This window comes from Paroedura picta, chromosome 7 (genome assembly GCF_049243985.1).
Source record: "Paroedura picta isolate Pp20150507F chromosome 7, Ppicta_v3.0, whole genome shotgun sequence".
Lineage (NCBI taxonomy): Eukaryota > Metazoa > Chordata > Lepidosauria > Squamata > Gekkonidae > Paroedura > Paroedura picta.
Genome location: NC_135375.1, coordinates 87,594,529 through 87,612,562, shown reverse-complemented (window position 1 = coordinate 87,612,562; position 18,034 = coordinate 87,594,529). Strand labels below are relative to the sequence as shown.

The 18,034-nt window shown below is 40.7% G+C and overlaps 1 protein-coding gene across 3 annotated transcripts in view; it reads right to left on the bottom strand.

The window, feature by feature from the left end:
* Positions 1-18,034, bottom strand: part of SVEP1 (sushi, von Willebrand factor type A, EGF and pentraxin domain containing 1) — a 168,047-nt gene that overhangs the window by 45,443 nt on the left and 104,570 nt on the right. For all 3 annotated transcript variants that reach the window (XM_077345283.1, XM_077345284.1, XM_077345282.1), the window contains 14 exons: positions 17,219-17,380; positions 14,943-15,104; positions 14,410-14,571; positions 12,771-12,862; positions 11,489-11,585; positions 10,552-10,665; positions 9,461-9,574; positions 9,090-9,291; positions 8,397-8,554; positions 5,221-5,422; positions 4,191-4,366; positions 3,463-3,587; positions 2,151-2,274; positions 500-670 (listed from right to left, as the gene is read on the bottom strand). In XM_077345283.1, coding sequence (XP_077201398.1) covers positions 500-670; positions 2,151-2,274; positions 3,463-3,587; positions 4,191-4,366; positions 5,221-5,422; positions 8,397-8,554; positions 9,090-9,291; positions 9,461-9,574; positions 10,552-10,665; positions 11,489-11,585; positions 12,771-12,862; positions 14,410-14,571; positions 14,943-15,104; positions 17,219-17,380 — 2,061 coding nt within the window. The remainder of the gene's footprint in view (positions 1-499; positions 671-2,150; positions 2,275-3,462; positions 3,588-4,190; positions 4,367-5,220; positions 5,423-8,396; positions 8,555-9,089; positions 9,292-9,460; positions 9,575-10,551; positions 10,666-11,488; positions 11,586-12,770; positions 12,863-14,409; positions 14,572-14,942; positions 15,105-17,218; positions 17,381-18,034) is intronic.

Sequence of the window (18,034 nt, the reverse complement as noted above, 5' to 3'; positions counted from 1 at the left end):
GGCTGCATGGATCCCATAAATGACCTTTCTGGGAATTGGAAGAAACAGCAAGAAGGAAGAGAAAACTCTAGGTTTTCCATGCATGGATAATTGGATAAACGCTGCTGTGCTTAGTTCTGAGAAGCAATCTAAATTAGACATTATTGCACATGCAGCATGTTTATTTTACCTATGTTTCTGTCAATAAAAACCCTCTGTTCTTTAAAGAGCTCAGGGTGGAATACGTGGAACTATGGGGTGTTGTTTGGTTGAGCTGAATATCCTCTAGAAGAAAGCATTTAGAAGTAGGAAAAGAGCTACAATTTCCCCCCCTCTTTTAGGCTCCTCATATGTCACAGTTGACTCAAACCGTGGGCTAGTACATTTCGTGTTATAGATTCTGAAATCAAATGGTGATAACCTAAGACTAGCTACACATTTCTAACTCTGTTTATTTCAATGGCATTAAAAGAGTGAAACTTTACTTAGGATTGTTCTGAAAATTATCAAGAGCACTTACTTTCACATCGTGGAAGAGGTTGTGTCCACTGTCCTAAATTTAGACACTGCTGGACAGAATTCCCTACTATGTAGAAACCAGAGTCACAAAAGAGGGAGACTTTTGACCCCGGCTTTAATTCACTTGATGAAGTCCTCAGGTGAGGAATGAAACCTTCTAAGGGTTGGCAATCTGTAAGAGGAAAAAAGAAACATGCACAGACACACACACACTGGAAACAGCACAAGTAAATAGAGATATACAACATCAAAAACAAAACAGTCTAATTACTCCCATCCATGTAGCGTGAATTTCATTTCTATATATACTTAGTAGCTACATTTTACCTCATTGCTACTACACCATTCTTTACTCTTTTGGTGAGTAAGGCTTTTATACTTCATTAGCTCCGTTTTAGATGATACCAGGGACAGCAGTGTGTGTGTGTCACACTGGAAGTGTGATTTAGTTACAAACGTTTCCAAACCAAAAATCTCAATTCCTGAGGCTTCAACATAATCAGTCAAATTTTTGGTACTGTATAAATATTATGTGAACAAGTGTGCCTCTGCACAAGCTAAAAACTACTGGCAATCTTGTTTTAATGCAATGAAAGTTTGTTTGGTATCTTATTCTTCCATTGCCACTAAGGTTTTTTTGCTTAAAGTTCCTAATAATATATTGTCCTACATCTTATCACAGCTACATCTTGTCACAGAATTGTGTTTGTGAGACACTGGGACTAGGTAACAGCTCCAAGGGCTGAGAGATTTATCAAATGATCAGACTGACAGCTTTAAAGAATGGGAAAGACGCAGAACACAATGCCAGTTTGTCAAGTAGTGCTTTTATCTTGTATTGTATTTTATATCTTTTTTTTGTTTGTATAGCATCTTTTCTAATTTTCTAAATTTTTGTTAATTACTTGGGAAACGTGTGTAAGGTTTCTAAGCTCACTTAAATAAATGCAACGGTCATTCTCTGTGTTAACACACACAGTCAACATGATTGTCTGACAAGTACAAGATAACAGCGCAAGGAGCCAAAAGTGTTTTAAATTTCTGTTTCCAATGAATGACTGGAGAGTTCTCCCATCTGACCCCATTTTAGCCTTCATTCTTTCAACATCTCAATACAGGAAACCATAAATATTTCGCTCAAGGTGCCAATGAACATTTATTACACAACAGTGGAATCTGAAGAATGAAAACTAAATGTTTCAGCATTAACTAATCCAATTATCTATGCAAAGCCAATATGCAGGGGGCCATTGCATCAGACATCTTGCATCTTTTAGGGAGGTTCCAATAAACAAAAAAATTCCAATGATTTTTGGAATTTTCTACTTATAAGAAACTTCTCCCCTGTTGCTGCATCTGCCACCTCTGTGCACAGTAAAAATAAATTAGAGCATTGTCTGTAGTGCACAGTCAGTTTATGAGGAATGAAGAAATTGCAATGCCAAAAGGTGCAATTCAAAATTATTACCCAACTGGTTATCCATCGTGTTTTAAACGTCAAAAATGATTGGGAAATCAAGTTGTCTTATCTGGCTAAGAATCTCAAAATACCTCTTTCCAAGAAATTTCTAATAAGTCTATAATGAACCTCATATTTTTTCCCAAAACTAATTTGAAAAACCCTCGCATTTATAAGAAATTAGAGTTCTAACCAGCACAGAACATGCTCTTGGGATCTATCTTCACTCTTCCAACAACCCCGGGAAGGAAATCTGGCCAGGCCAATACATTGCCTTTTTGCAATTCCTCTGGACAAGAAACAGCCAGTGATTTCACCTTGCAGTAAAAAGAAATAGACAGATCTAATAATCAGTAATACAATGCAAAACATTGAAAACACACAGGAATGCTTAAGCCCTACACAATCCATAAGAAAACCTGATAATTTGCAGTTGATTCATGAATGCCAGGACCCAGGAGGGTACTAAATAACAACAAGTAAGGGAGAACAATTTTAACATTGCCCTGAGAAACCTCAACAGTGCCTTCTGTCCACACAGTACAGCCTGGAACTGCAATTTTGTTTTAAATAAATAAAAACAAAATCATAACAAGTCAGGTGTGAAAGACAAAACAATACCAAAACTTTGACATGTGGGAACTTCCAGGTCTTGGGGGCCCCTGGGCAGACAGTGCCCAGGGGCCCCCACGTGCCCTCCTTTCCACCTTCACCCTCGCCTGCCTTTCACCTTCCTGTGTATCCTTCTCATGCTTCCAAGCCCTCCCACCATCCATGCTCAGTTGCTATTGCTACCTGGAGTGCTACCATTGTGCACCACCCACATGTCCTTCCTCAATGACTTTGAGCACAGGTACAGACAGGTGATGGGGCTTGGGTGAGCCAGCAGCAGTAGGTTCCACCAGAAACTCTGCCCCAGTTTCAACGGACTGATGCTGATGCTGGCCCAGCTTCAACAGCCTGACAACAAAGTAAGTGAACAAACAACTCCAAGCAAACATAGAACCTTTCTTATTTTTACCACAATGTTTCAGAGGCTAGTAATATCTCAGAGGGCACCAATTTAAAAAGGACATGAATTGTGCTCCGGTTGCTTGTTCAGTCGTTAGGATTGTTCCCGTGAAATTACATTGCTCTCCCAAAGGAACAAGAACTGATAATTTATCACTGATTTATGCGTTAGAAAAGAACAGGAAGTCATTAATTAGTCTAAGAACAAAGAACATTGCACGGAGTAGGAGACCTTTTGCTGAAGAAAGTTTACTTCTGAGTAGAGGGAATAGAATGCTGTGGCTAGAGAATAAGGATGCTTATATGAATAAGCAAAACATCTTCAGCTAATACATCACTGTGAGAAATAACAGGAACAATTTTAATTGGCATCAGCTGATTTCAGAAAGACACACAGAGATAAAAGAAGGGATCATGTTGGGAAGATGGAAGGTTCCTTTAGCTTGGCCTTCCAATAAACTTTCAGAAAACTAAATTAGATGCTCTATACTTACCTGTTGTAGAGATAGAACATAATCCCAAATATTAAGCTGGCTGATTGAGCCAACAAAAGACTCAGCAGGATTGAACCCTTCTCCTCTTTGGTCTTGTTCTTGTCCAAGCACTAAAGCACCTCCGCCTACAGAAAAGCAGGATATGAATAAGCCAGCAAGCTCTGGACCTGAATTATGGAACATTCATATAATCACTATTCTATTTGGAACTTCATCCAACCAGGTAGACTGCTGAAGAAGCAGGACAGAGCTTCATGGCTGAAGACAGGGAACTATGCAGATGGAGTGGCCTTCATTTAGTTAAAACAAATAAATAAACTGTAATTTCAGTTGATGGGTCAACAGTGTTTTGGGGTGAGAGGAGAACAGCCACACCCAACCTGTGGATGAGCAAAAGACATCAGGACAGTTCAGTTCACATATTATCGGAGTGGCATGTGGCTATGCCATGGGGCAACAATGTCCGTTCTACTATATGGATCAGGCCTCACCAAGCGTTTCGGTTAACAATTAAAAAAGAAAGAAAACAATAATTTGAAATATATACACACAACTGTCTGTTTGTTGCATCTTCTCGCAAAAGTGAAAAACCAAAAGGAAAACAAACAAAAGAACCAGCAGAAGTGGCCCCCACCTTCCATACCAGAAATGGAAAATACAAAACATTTCAGAGGGAATACCTCACGTAAGTGAAGCAGAACAGAGTAAATACAAAAGCAGGGCAGTACCAGGGATTTGTGTTCCGACAGATAAACCACGGCCTCCATCTGATAGCTTTCCATCAATATACACTCTCCAAGCCCCGTCAGTGCTGGTCCAGGTGACAGCAATGTGGTGCCAGTTGCCATCATTGACAGAAGGGCAATCTGTAATACTCTCCTTTCCATTCACATAAAGGACCCAACTGCAATAAAGAGACAGACGGAATTATATGTATATACCTGAAGTGGGTTTAAGTAAGAATCTTTTTTCTACATATGCACAGGGCTGAATAGGACATTTACAAACTGCTTCCTGTGGAGAAGCTCAGCATTCCAAATTGTACAGCCATGTGGAAGAAGCTGACAGATTCCCCAAAGCTGCAAAAACAGGAGGGCTACTGTGATGGATGGGAGACTGTCCTGCCCTTGAAGAGGAGAACAGACACACAGGTGAGCCTATGGGAGTGCTGCTCCAGCATCCAATCACCTTTCAGAATGTTGGAGCAATGGAATGTTGGAGGGAAGCGCAGGAGTTAGTTTGGCTCAGGTCTGCTTCAGGGTTGGGGCAGAGGGAGTTTTGTGTCACAGGGAGAGAGCTATGAGAGCTCAGGCTGGCACAGAAAATGAACAGACAAAGAGAAGGATGGCTCTGCCTGACAGCGTAGCAAGTGGTTTAACTCCAGAAGATATGAGAGTATCCAGTTATTAGGCTTGTTTATGGTTAATGAGCCAACCTTGTACCATTTAGTCTGACTCTTGAGAAAGGTCAGGCTGGTATGGGTAGAATCCAGAATGCAAGAGAGGATCCAGCCTGTGCCCTAGGGTGTAAGATACAACTCACTAACAGAAGGAAATTCACTGTGTGAAACTCCCATCCCCGTAGTGCTTTACTTGAAATTGCACTAACAGTTAACATGAGTAGAGAAGCCCTTATTCACTTCTGAAAGAATCAAGGTTTTGTTAGAAAGCCTGACTACCTGTATGGAGAATAAAGAGACCCATGATAATACAGAAACTGGTCTAGCATTAAAGACTATACTGTTGCTAAATCATATACCCATTGTAATCTGTAAGTAGAAATGCATTGTCACTTCCATTTTCCACCGCATAAGAAATTGGAGTCCCATAATTAGTAGTATCAGTGGATTTCATCCAGAAGGCACAGGTGATCTCACTAAGAGGGGGGAGGACACCATCCAGCATAACGTGTCCATAGATTCCAGAAACTTCAAAATCCAGATTGAATCCAGAAGACTGTTCTGCAACAAAATGGGAAAATACTCAGGCTTGCCTCTTGCACTTCACAGTTTCAGTAGCTTGTTTCAAATGTGTGAGTTTACATAGAGCAAGAAAACTCTACAGCTGGGTGTTTGTGACAGGTCAGTTTGCCCTGCCTCTTGCCGGGTCCAGACGGGGAGCATTTTCCATGTTAGATCCAATCCGCCTCAGATTTGTGCCTTCAGATGAAGCAGCTGAGATGGAGAGGCTCTGCCATGCACCATGGGGAATTTTATTTTTCATTTTTAAGAAACTCCCACCTTCTTAAAAATGAAAAAAATGCACCAGGTGACTCCACAGTGCTGCGCAGAGCTGAAGAGCTGCCTGGGGCATTTTTTGTCCCTCCCAGGATGCTGTAGTCAGGGGAGGAGATGAGCCTGAATGGCTTGACTCTTCCCCTGCCACATGGGCCTGTCCTAACATAGGCCCATTGGACCTAGGATAATGGAGTTTCTGAATCGGGCCAGGCCCCAGCCAGCGCCAACATCATCTGGAAGTGGGCATTAGCCCCGCAACCTGGGCCAAATCCTGAGTGTGGAATCGGTCTTTGCCATGTGAATAATTTTAATAACTTTATTTTTATAGCCTGTCCTTCCTATGATACAAAAGCTGATTTTGAAACCCTACAAAAAGCATCTGAACAAATGTACCTCTTTACGGTTGGGAATATTAATGATTTCATCTATAGCATTAGGTTGCAATACTAGTGCTCGAATAGGAGCAGGAAGCCCCAGGTTTAAATTCCTGCTCATCCATGAAGCTAACTGACTAATTGTAGACCAATGAGTCCCATTCTCCTTCAACCTAATAACAGTGGGAAAGGGAAAAACCATTTAAGTTGCCCTAGACTCTTTGGAGGATGAATAGGATAAAAATTGTGGTAGACTAATACTGCAGGAAGTACATATAAAAGGAGACTCTCTCTCTCTCTCTCTCTCTCTCACACACACACACACACATACAGAATCACATAAAAGGAAATCCTGCTTTGAATCTTTCCAGTGCTACCACAAGGGGCTTATAGTTCGCACCATTTGCCCACAGCCTGATTGCGATACCTGTGGCTCCAAGGACAAATGAACTGATCCTGCTCTCCCAGTTTGCATTGAGTGGGTGCATTCCATTAATCTTACATTATGGAGTTGAACAGCCCAGTCTTTCCCAACTTACCAAAAACGAAAGCAGAATATGGATGAAATCCAGAGAACGAGAAGCAACCTTAAATCCGACTGAAATCAAAATGCCTTTTTGTATTTAAATATGTGATTAAGATTTTAATGAGGACACTACTAGGAATGTGTAAAACATCTGATTTCTAAAAAAGAAAAACTTGGATTGGTTTTTCTTAAATCAGTTACTGAAACTATTTGTTTTAGTTATTCTGTTCTGTTTTTAATTTTCATTTGTTACAATAGTAAACAAATTTTTCTGCCTCGAACTTTCCCCCTGCTCAGCCAAATGAGATGGAATTCCTAAGGGTCATACCTCTCACCCATGGGATCTTGCCGGCCAGATTTTCAGCAGATAAAAGCAAATGCCCTCATTTTACAGGCAAATTAAAAGTCTCACTTCCAGATCAGACACAGGAAGGTGTTTGACAAACCAAGTAAGCAAACGGTGAGAACAAATCATATGCAACTATAAATAATCTTCCTGTTGGGATATAAGGATAGCAGAAAGCAGTAAGCCTGTTTATAAACACAGATGAGTGAGGGGGCCTAAACTTTACTTGTTACTATGCCTTACTTTGCTGTACTTTGTAGCTGAAAAATATTAACAACCCAGCTCTAGAGCTGCCGGTTCCCCGTCACCACTGTTGGGGGATCGGGGGTGGGTTGGGGGGATAGGGTTGCTGAATCCAGATTGGGCAAGATTTGGAGATGGAGTTTGGGGAGGACAGGGACCTTAGTGGTTACAATGCCAGAGAGTCTATCCTCCAAAGCTTCTGTTTTCTCCAGGGGAACTGATCTTTGGGTCTAGAGATGAGCTGTAATTCAGGGGTATTCCCAGGTTCCACCTGCAGGTTGGCACCCCTACCTAGCTCAGACACTAGAAGCAAATTGAGCAAAGATAAAAACACTTTAAGCACTGGCATGCAGCACAGTAAGAGGGAGGATTTAATTCTCACTGCCCCACTTCTGCTTTCTTTACATGTAAGTGGCATACTTATGGACATTCACTTCTCATTTAGCCTTTGGTCCAGGTAACAAAAAGGTGCCTGTTTTAGACTACCTCTCTGGGCAGCTGAGAGAAAAAGATTTTTCTTGTGGAAACAGCAGGTGGGGAAGGCTTAGCTTCCTCAGACAAATTTCCATGGGGTTTTTTAAAATGGGAAAATAACAGGTGTTGATAGAGCTCAGGACTCCCTCCCACATTTCATTCAATTTGGCCCTAAACAGATCACCTCTCTGTTTTTACTGACTCCAGGGTACCCACATACATTACGATGCTGACTGACCTATCAGAATTAAATCCCCAAAATATTTCAGTGTAACAGAATAGAATATTGTCTTCCCATCTAAATTTTTTCAAAAGAAGTGAAATGCTTCTTATACAGGCATAACAAAGCTCTATTTGTGAATGAGCCGTGTTTTCTTTTCAAGAGTGTGTTGATACAATATTGTGAGGACAAGAACGACTGAACCAAATTTGTCCCTATGTTAAACTACACAAAAATCTCTGAATATTTTCAGTTATAAAAATCCTGGTGCCCTTTATTATTACAGAGTTGATGTTGCTGCAGACTTCTACAAAGCCAATTAAAAGGGAATGCTTTAAACAGTGGTAGGAAATTGAAATGCCACATTGAAGGACTATAACTTGGTCAAAAATATAATTCTGTTATGAAATCTATTATATTCACAGAAAGCTGGCTTGTATCAGTCCAAGTCTGCACAACAATTTCTCAGAAACTTTGTTGAGCATTGTTTTTGCTGGTACTTTGATCCTGTGTACCTGTTTCACACCTGCTGCCTGTAAAGCCAGGAAGACATTTACAAATGAACGAATTCAAGGCATCCACACATGTTGCTTGGTTTGCACATGGACTGGATTCACACTCATTGATGTTCACTTCACATTGCGGCCCTGTATATCCTGTGACACACTGACACCTGAGAGCAAAAAGGTATAATTCCATTACTGCTGAACAAACCATTAAATACTATTATTACTATAAGTTCAAGCAATATGTTTAAGTGACACAGGGGACAAGAAAGAGAATTTCAAACTTGGCCTATGCTGCCAGGTGGACAGTGTGATCCTGATTTGTTCTCTGCAGCCCATTTCATATCTATAGTATTCAGGAACTGGGTCCACAATTAATGCATATTGGGCCCTTACAAGTCTCGTGCATTTGTGTGACCTCCACACAATGGAGGAGACAATTCTTCAAGTGTCCTAGTTCTAAGCCATTTAGGGCTTCATAATTCTTGGAAGCAACTGCAAGTTCAACATTATATTCCCTTCACAAAGCCTGTTCTGATATTCTTTGACAAAGATGAAATGAACATTATTATTTAAATTTAATTTAATTTAACCAAATTTATTTAATAGGTCACTCCCCACTCATATTTTGTTAGAAATATTTGGAGGAACAGCACTGAATATATTTTATTAAGTGCAGTCAATTCCCATTTTTTTTTTTACCTGTAGCCGTTGATACCATCTTTGCAAGTGGCTCCATTTTTACAAGGCCTGCTGAGACATTCATTAACATTTTTTTCACACAGGACACCAATAAAACCAGAAGGGCATTTACAACGGAAACCTCCAATCTGATCTTCACAGGTGGCTTTGTTTAAACAAGGGCTTGAAAGACATTCATTTATCTCTGTTTCACAGCGACTACCTGAAAAGAAAACCACAACGTAACAGGTTCTGACTGAATCATTGAAAATGTCATATGATGTTATTACAAAGCAGTTTCTAGGTTTCAGGCACTAGATTGGCCCTTGCTAGCCTGTTTAAAGTCAAAAACTGCTGACCTCCACTGAAGCAAAATACAACAAAGTACCAACCTGTGAAACCTTCTGCACAGATGCACTGGAAAGCGTTCACACCATCAACACAGACAGCATCATTCAGACAAGGGTTTGAAGTGCATTCGTTTATATCATCTTCACATAGTAAACCTTCAAACAATAATGTTATAGGGACTATATTAACAGTATATGCATGAATAGACATACAAGCTCACACATGAAAAACATAATCCTGCAAACACTGATGGTTATTAATGGTATTATATTTTCAGGAGAGCAGAAAATAATATTTATTACGCATAAAATTCTTAGTTTCATTGTCCTCTTGCCATGTAGCAAATGCTTCTTCATGTTTTTTTCCCCCTCACACCACAAGTTCCCAGGTTTCACAGTAGGTCCTATATGACCATTATTTTATGGCATAAAACTTTGGATATAAAAGTGTTACACCTGTTATATTCCTTCCAGTGTGTTGAGAAGAAAAAGAGAGTGACTAGAAGAAGACCACCAGAAGAATTTCATGAACACTGGGACTTCTTTTTAGAATCATTTGATAATGTATTTCAATTTCTTCCTCTTAATGATTTAATAAAACAAATTAAATCGGAGAAGGAAAAGAGAAATCCCTATCTGTATATGCTCAGATGTTACAATAATTTATTCTAAAGTCTACCAACTGCTTCTACATCCTCCTAACACGTGTGGTTGTCATGTTGTGTGAATAGTGGTGAAACATGTATTTATCTACGTGTAAAATGTTTAAGCAGAGGCTAGATAGCCACCTCTGTGAATTCAGGCAGATTATTCCATTCCCAGGGAAATGCCAATAACCACTTTGGGGTTGGAAGGTTGTCCAGGCTAGACAACCCTGTTTTTTTTTCCGGAGAGGGGGTGAACACTTATTGGTTGTTCCCGGCCCCAGAAAAGCTGACAGGGGCTCACTGGAATTGTAGTCCATGGACATCTGGAGAGCCACAGTTTGGCCACCCCTACATGAGAGGTTTTCTCCTAAGTACACTGAAAAAGTTCAGTTTCTGTAAGGCAAAACAGTTCAAAGATGAACCCAATATGAACGAAGCTATTTAAAAAAAAAGAATTATGCTGATGCTTGTTTCATGGCTTGTCACCTGCGTAGCCTGGCTGGCACTGGCAGGTGAAGGCTGCAACACCATCCTTGCAAGTCCCTTTGTTGAGGCAGGGGGAAGACTTGCACTCATCAATTTCCACTTCACATTTTAAGCCTGCAGCACAAGATAAAATATATTTGGATTTCCAAAAGAAAGAAAAAATTACTAAATATAAGAATATCAAAGCAGAATTTCAAATAAATGTAACATTGACTCAAGTTAAGGTTACCATAATCATTTGCCTGGACTGGTATACTATGAGATAATCATATTTTCTACTAAAACACAGCTCCTTAGAGGTAGATACTTTCGATAACATACCACATTAAATCACAAGAACCAGCTAAAAGACGTGCAGACAGGCACACCGACTCAGTAGAAAAATCCATAAGACGCAATGTGATGATCAACTACATGTGTATCTAAGCTGTAATCTTACACACTTGTAAGTGGAATATGTCCCAATGCGTTTGGTACAATCAATTTCTGCATAAACTCGCTACAGGGTTAGGCTCCATGTCCCACCGATACAAGTGGAACCTATTAGTCAGTTCTACAGTTTCAGGGGGAGAAACAGTGCAATCCTATCCTAAGATATATACTCATAAGTATGTCCCACTGAGTTCACTTTGTGCTTTGAATAATTAAGGAAAAGAATAAATAGTAAGGGGTGGGCGGTAATCCAGATAGAACAAGAAAATGTGTTTTGCAGCAGAGTGAAAATTCTGTAATTAGCAAGCTTTGTCTACTACTGAGAGCAAAAACACACGAGAAATATTCTCATTAATACCTAATGGAAACGTATGATGGTATTTGTAGATTTTTTCTAATATTCTAATATTCATCAATGAACAATTAGTCTATAAACGCCACTGTTTATATATTTTTAAACTTTCTAAAAAGGATCTCAAGCCTGCTTTCCAACATTGTTGTTTACCTGTATATCCAGGGGGGCATATGCAAATGTACCCACTTCCAACTTGTTTGCAAGTGCCACCATTATGACACGGTTCCAGGAAGCACTCGTGAAACACCTGTTGCCAATGGAAATGATGCAAAGGGTAAGAGAGAAAGAAAAAGGCAGCCACAGAGAAACACCTATTCAGCAGCAAGAAGCAGACTGGATCACCCATTTCTGCAGTCCTTCAAGAATAAGCGTATGCGTATATAATACTTCAGACATACCGCCATTTGAAATATAGGCGCTGTTCCAGCTACTTGCCCTATGGTCAAAAACAGCCCTGTTGAATTATTGCAACACTGGGTTTTGCAATGTGCTGCTAAAAGAGCGGTTTGGACCATATTTCTTTACTTTCAGGAACTGCCTTTGGAAACAAGAACATCTTTCAGCTGTGGCTCTATAAACCTTCCTTTGCCGTGTCTCAGCAATGCTGGCGCAGTTCCAATGTTAAAACATTTGCGGATTGCACAATAACGCTTTTCTTTTTCTACAATCTGACAGTTTTCCGAGTCCAAGTGCATCTGTTAACTTAAAAAAAAAATGATTTCATCCCGTCCCATTGATGTGCGTGGTCCTTCGTAAAAACTAACAAATGAACACTATGAAATGTCTCAGTCCTGGGAAACAAGTAACTCATGCTTGCCATCATCAAGCCTGAACTAAGCAGAGCTCAGCAGCTGAGATTGTAGAAGGACATCTTGGGCACTGCTTCCACCACCATTCTCCGCAACGATGGCTGCAACCACACAGAAACAATTCTCTAGCTCTGCACAAGTTGGATAATGCACTTTCAAGGCACTTTAGAAGCAGATTTTCCCGTTTCACACAGGAAAATCTAGCCACAAAAGCACATTGAAAGTGCGTTTACCACTGTGCGCGGAATGAGAGGAGGGGAAAATCAGCCAAGGACAACAAAACGAAAAATGCACCAAGAATAATGTTAAAAATTACCCAGATGAAACGCACTTTTTGACACTAGTGGCTCAGCTCTATAATTTACTTTTTAAAATTATACCCTGTCTTTCACCCCAATAGGGAATTAGAGAGGCTTAGACTGTCCTCCCATCCTCCATTTTATTCTTACAACAATCCTGTATGGTAGGGCTGAACCAAGATTTTAGTCCAGGTCTTCCAGATTGTAATTCAGCACTTTAAACACTACATAATAATAAGTAGATTAAAGATGGCAACAAATAGTAAATGTTTATACAAAATATGTTCATTTTTAGTGTTAACTTTAGGAAATTGTTATTCTTGCCTGACTGCTGACTTGATATTTTTTGCTGATATTTTCTGGAGAGACTGGCATCACGACACTCTCCTCTGCCACAGAGAAAGTTGAGCCAAAACCTAAATGGGATTGACATGAAAGCAGCTGTAAAAATTTCTATTGACAAGTTCCTCAGAGTGATGGCAGGGATGCAATCAATACCTTAGTAAGGGGGGGGGGGAGGATCCAACTTCATTTGTGAGGATCTACATAGCTTTAAATCAATGACATATGCAGCTGAAAAAAACACAACATAAGCATCCGATAGCTAGTCTTTCCACTAAAACAAACCAGAGATTTCCCACCCTGATTTACACGTTAAAATCACTTGCAGAGACAAGTAAACATTTTATCTAGAAATGCCTAAACTGTTGAATACGGATGCCAGAGCAAATGCGCATTGTGTTTCTGCAGCTGAAAAATGGGGAATAAAGGAGCAACAGTTAACGTGGAAGAAAACAGGTGGCAGTCTTATCACACAAGATCCTAAGCATTTGGACTTTGTGGGATGGGAGCATTATCCAATCGACTGACTTCAATGGATTTAGAAAGATGTCACTGTGCTTTGGATCACAGTGCTTATATCTCTGCATATCTGCTGCGTAGAGGATTTCTGTTCAGACATCATGCACAACCGAGGTTTAAACTTAAAATGGTTAGTGGGATTGTCTAAAGCAGTGGTCCTCAACCCCTGGTCAGCAGCAGGCTGTGGCTCCCTCTCATCGCCCCCCCCGCAGCAAGAAGTTCGCCAGGCCGCGAGCAAATCGGCCGCTGAAGCCCAGCAAGCTTCTTGCTGCGGGAGGGGGGGGGGAAGAGGGAAGCGTGGCTGTCGGCACGCTGTCAGCACAAACGCGCATGCGCAGACCTAATGCACATGTGTGGACCTGCCACACATGCGCGTTTGTGCCTGTTGGAGCTACCACAGTTCTGCAGGGCCTGCAAAATGGAGCTCTTCCACCAGGCATCTGGTTGAGGTCCAACAGAAGCAACAAGTTCTACTGGGCCCTGAAAACACCTCCCCTCACATAGATGTGCCCTTGGAGCAAACAAAAGGGCAACCACCTGACCAACCTATGGGATCCAGTTAACTGTTAATGTTGCTGTTTTAATTAAGAAAAAAAATTGTTATCACCAAATGTTACTGTTATTGCTATTGTTATCCTGTTGTTATTACTGAGCTATGTTTTATGCATTCTGTTTTTCAAATTTTCTATAAACCACCCTGACCCATGAGGGGAGGGTGGTAAACAAATACTTTAAAATAAATCATGTTTTTGCACAATGTCTGAACTGAACCTAGGAGCAAGGATGACGCAGATTAAAGTCCGTGTTTAGCCATGTGGTCGGGTGGAGGTCATTTATTTCGTTTCCTGAGATTTCTGTTGTTCCATTCCTTGTCTACCTGCCCACTACCTGCCCACGTGTAAAAACTGCCACAGAACCTAGGAAGCCTCCCCTTCTTGTCCTTTGATCCTCTGCTCTTGTGCAAACAAGCCAATCTCTACCTAAAAATGGGCATATCTGTAAATGCTAGTTGAGACAGCCTTTCAGTTTCCTTCAGTACCTTGCAACATTCACCCATTTGTCACTTTCCCCCCATAGCTTTAGAGAAAGTTGTTTAACTTACTTGAGCAGTCCGCTATAGAGTTGGCACCTATCACTGTTGTAGTTCCATAGAATGGGCAAGACAAGCAGTAGGATTTCCCTGGATCGGGTTGATAATAATCGCTGGGACAGGGGTGACAGGGCATTAAACCAGAGCGAGAGAATTCTCCTGCAGGACAAGGTACTGCAAAGTATAAAGCAAAAACTCTGTTTCAATGCTATGCTGCACGCTTTGTTTTTGCTCACTACTTTGAATAATCTTCTTACAAAATGCTGGAAACTCTTTTGATGAACCAGACTGTAGTGCAACTCAGGAGAAGAGAAGGATATTCTGCATTCTGGTTCAATCACAGTTAAAACAGATGCCGGGTGCTCTTTACACACATGTTTAAACATAGGCTTTACAAAGTTTACTGCTTAATCTAATTAAGGCCTTCAGAAACTTGACAGAAAGATTTGATACACAGGCACTAAAAAATAGTTCAGTGGGAAAATAGGGCTATTCAGCAGGGTAATTAGCAACAAGTCATTTCCCAGAATTTAGATGTTACAAACCTCCACATGCTGATATGTCCACAGCTCCCCTTTTCACAGTTGACATGTTGTCTGGGCAAGAGATACACTGCTTAGATCCAGTCGCAGGCTGATATTTGCCAAGAGGACATGATTCACAGATCTCAAGGCCATTTGGAGAATAGGTTCCTGGTTTGCACTGAGCTAATTATATAAGAGCAACACGTTAGAATTAAGCAACATCTAGCTTCAAATATGTATCAGGGCTAGCCAATAACCCAATATGCCAATGCAGAATAACCTCTGAGACAAAGTGTAACTGGCTATTTATAAGCCCAAAGGACATGCTTACCAAAAAAAAAAAAAAAACACCCTTCCAAAATACGAATAGCACAGAGCATCTGCCACCAGTACAACAGTATTTATGCTGTCTGAGAACTTAGTGTTTTGCTACAATGATTTATTGGAACTATGTATACTGCAAAATCACTAAAAAAACAGAATAACTCTTGCAAAATGAGAGAGCCACAGTACCTGAATTTACAGTTTTCTAAGAGTTACAGTTTTCTAAGTCCAGTGAAGTCAGTAGGCTTAGAAAGGGATACCTCCAATTAGGATAACTGGGGATAACTTTTGGCCACTCTCTCCCCCCCCCCCCAGGCCTAACCTACCTCACAGGGTTATTGGGAGGTGACAAGGGGTGGGGGGGGGGAGATGCACAAACACATTTAGTGTCCTAAATTTCTTGGAGCTGACAGAATAAAGAAGCACATTTGATGATTGGTCATAAACTATATTTGTAGTTGGTGGTGACTTGACAGATAAAACTGATTACAGATTGGATAAACAGCTGAGGAAAACAGGTGGGTTTGGGGACTATTTCACCTGTTAAGAACAGATGTACATGCAAACCAGTTGAACTGTTAAAAATACTGCAACTTCTTAATAAAACTGTAACAACTGAATCAAGAATTTTGTCCTGTATGATTATACTTATTTTACAAAATTTATATCCCACCTTTGCTTGCACAAGGGCCGTTGACACATCTAACAAATTAGAAGATACATAGTATTTAGTGATACTAGTAAAGCTGTATTAACCAGCATCCTTCGTGAACTGTGGCTGCCAATTCACCACGTGAGGATCCACTCCTGGCTCCTTCGCAGACTGAGAGCAAGTGGTGGAAGAGCAGGCAGACCGGTCTCAGTGAGCTCCTGGCCAGAACATGCAGACCTCCTTCCCAGGACAAGCTCTGCTCACACTTTACAGTGAACATATGTATATCCCTCATCTTTTTATAATAAATGGAATGAACATGGACTGCATTTTTGTGGTTCAGTTCGTGGTTGGTGGTTGAGCAAAGAACCAAACCACAAACTAAGTCAGTATGTATCCGTTCATGAGCCACTTAAAGTTTAAATATTTCCCCCAAGAGTCCTGCAGTCATCTAGTGCAAACTGAACGGTAGTCCCTGGCCCGAAAGACATCTGCCTGGTCTTGACCAGAGTCAGGGCCTTTTTGGCCCTGTCTCCAATTTGGTGGAATGAGCTGCTGCCAGATACTAGGGCCCTGACTGAGCTGTTACTGAGGTATGGTCGAGGCCAGGGCAACCTACAGAAAGGGTCACCCTCTAGTCTTCGCAGTTTTTCCCCATTCCTTTTTTCCATGTTGCAGATGTACCCGCCATGTCCAACAAATTAGGAAAGAAACGATGGCAGAAAATGGGGGTGGGGTGGGGGTTGTAGGGTTGTAAGGAAGGTGACTGTAAGGCATGTTCTAGGGCTGGACACAGCATGCTCTCCTCCCATGGATGTACAGTTGTGTGGAAGATAGGGTTGTATTTCCTTTGGGAAATTAGATTTCCAAAAATACAATGATCCACTATAGCCGAACATCTTGAGAATGTCTTCTGTTATGGATTTTGTGAATCTCTCTGCCATTTTATAAGTGAACTGAGTTGTTACTTTCATAAAAGAATTTCAGCAAATAATGCACTCCCAACATGATGCGAAGAAAGCTTGTAAGTTTCTGTTGTCCACTATGCACCATTACTGCACATTTCTAAAGTAACAACATAAAATACAGTTTTTACTCTCACGGTTCTGAATATGGATATGAGATCTATTTATTTTAAATTTTTGTTATCTGTCCTTCCAACCACTGAGGCAGTATTCAAATTATTTGAATGTGGGCACTTAAAATACTTCTAAATGTTGATCCTTTTTGTTTATTATTACTTAGACATTTAGAAGCATTTTCAATGAAAATAATGCCGATGTAAACCAATTTTAAAAGTCTGTAATGGTTAATCTCTTACCTTTACATTCTGATACACTCCTGGAATGCAGGAATTCAGTGTTGCTACCAGATGGACAATTTTTACATTCTAGCTGCCCTTCCTCATCCTGGTAAGATCCAAGCCAGCAACTTTCACATGCATGATGTTCCAGAGAGTAATAAGTACCCAAAGGGCAATTAACTGTAATTTAACCAAAACGGAATATGAAATTACAAGGTTAGCTATAAAACAAACCATTTAATGAGTCCAGGTCTCACAAACCGTATGTAAAGTGCATTTTTTAAAGAAACATGCTTGGTCTGTACCATGTTAGATTGCAAACAGAGGCTCACACTGAATGCTCTTCTACACAAAACACAGAAGCCTATCATGTAGTTTGGTGTAGTGGTTAGGAGTGCAGACTTCTGATCTGGTTTACCAGGTTCAATTCCGCACTACCCCACATGCAGCCAGCTGGGTGAGCTTGGGCTCACTGCAGCACTGATAAAACAGTTCTGAAAGAGCAGTAATATCAAGGCTCTCTCAGTCTCACCCATCTCACAGGGTGTCTGTTGTGGGGAGAGGAAAGGGAAGGTGAATGGAAGCCGCTTTGATACTCCTTCAGGTAGAGAAAAGCAGCATAAAAGAACCAACTCTTCTTCTTCTTCTTCTGCTTCTTCTTCATAATTGTATCTAATAGTGGCTGATCCCCATGCTATTCACAACAAAGGCACAGATAAAGTAGAACTCTCAACAAACTCTGCGGACTTCCCAGGTATGAAAACATTTCTTCATAACTTAATCCGCAGAGAAACCCAACCCCCACAAAAAAGCATGATGAGGACTAAATATGCT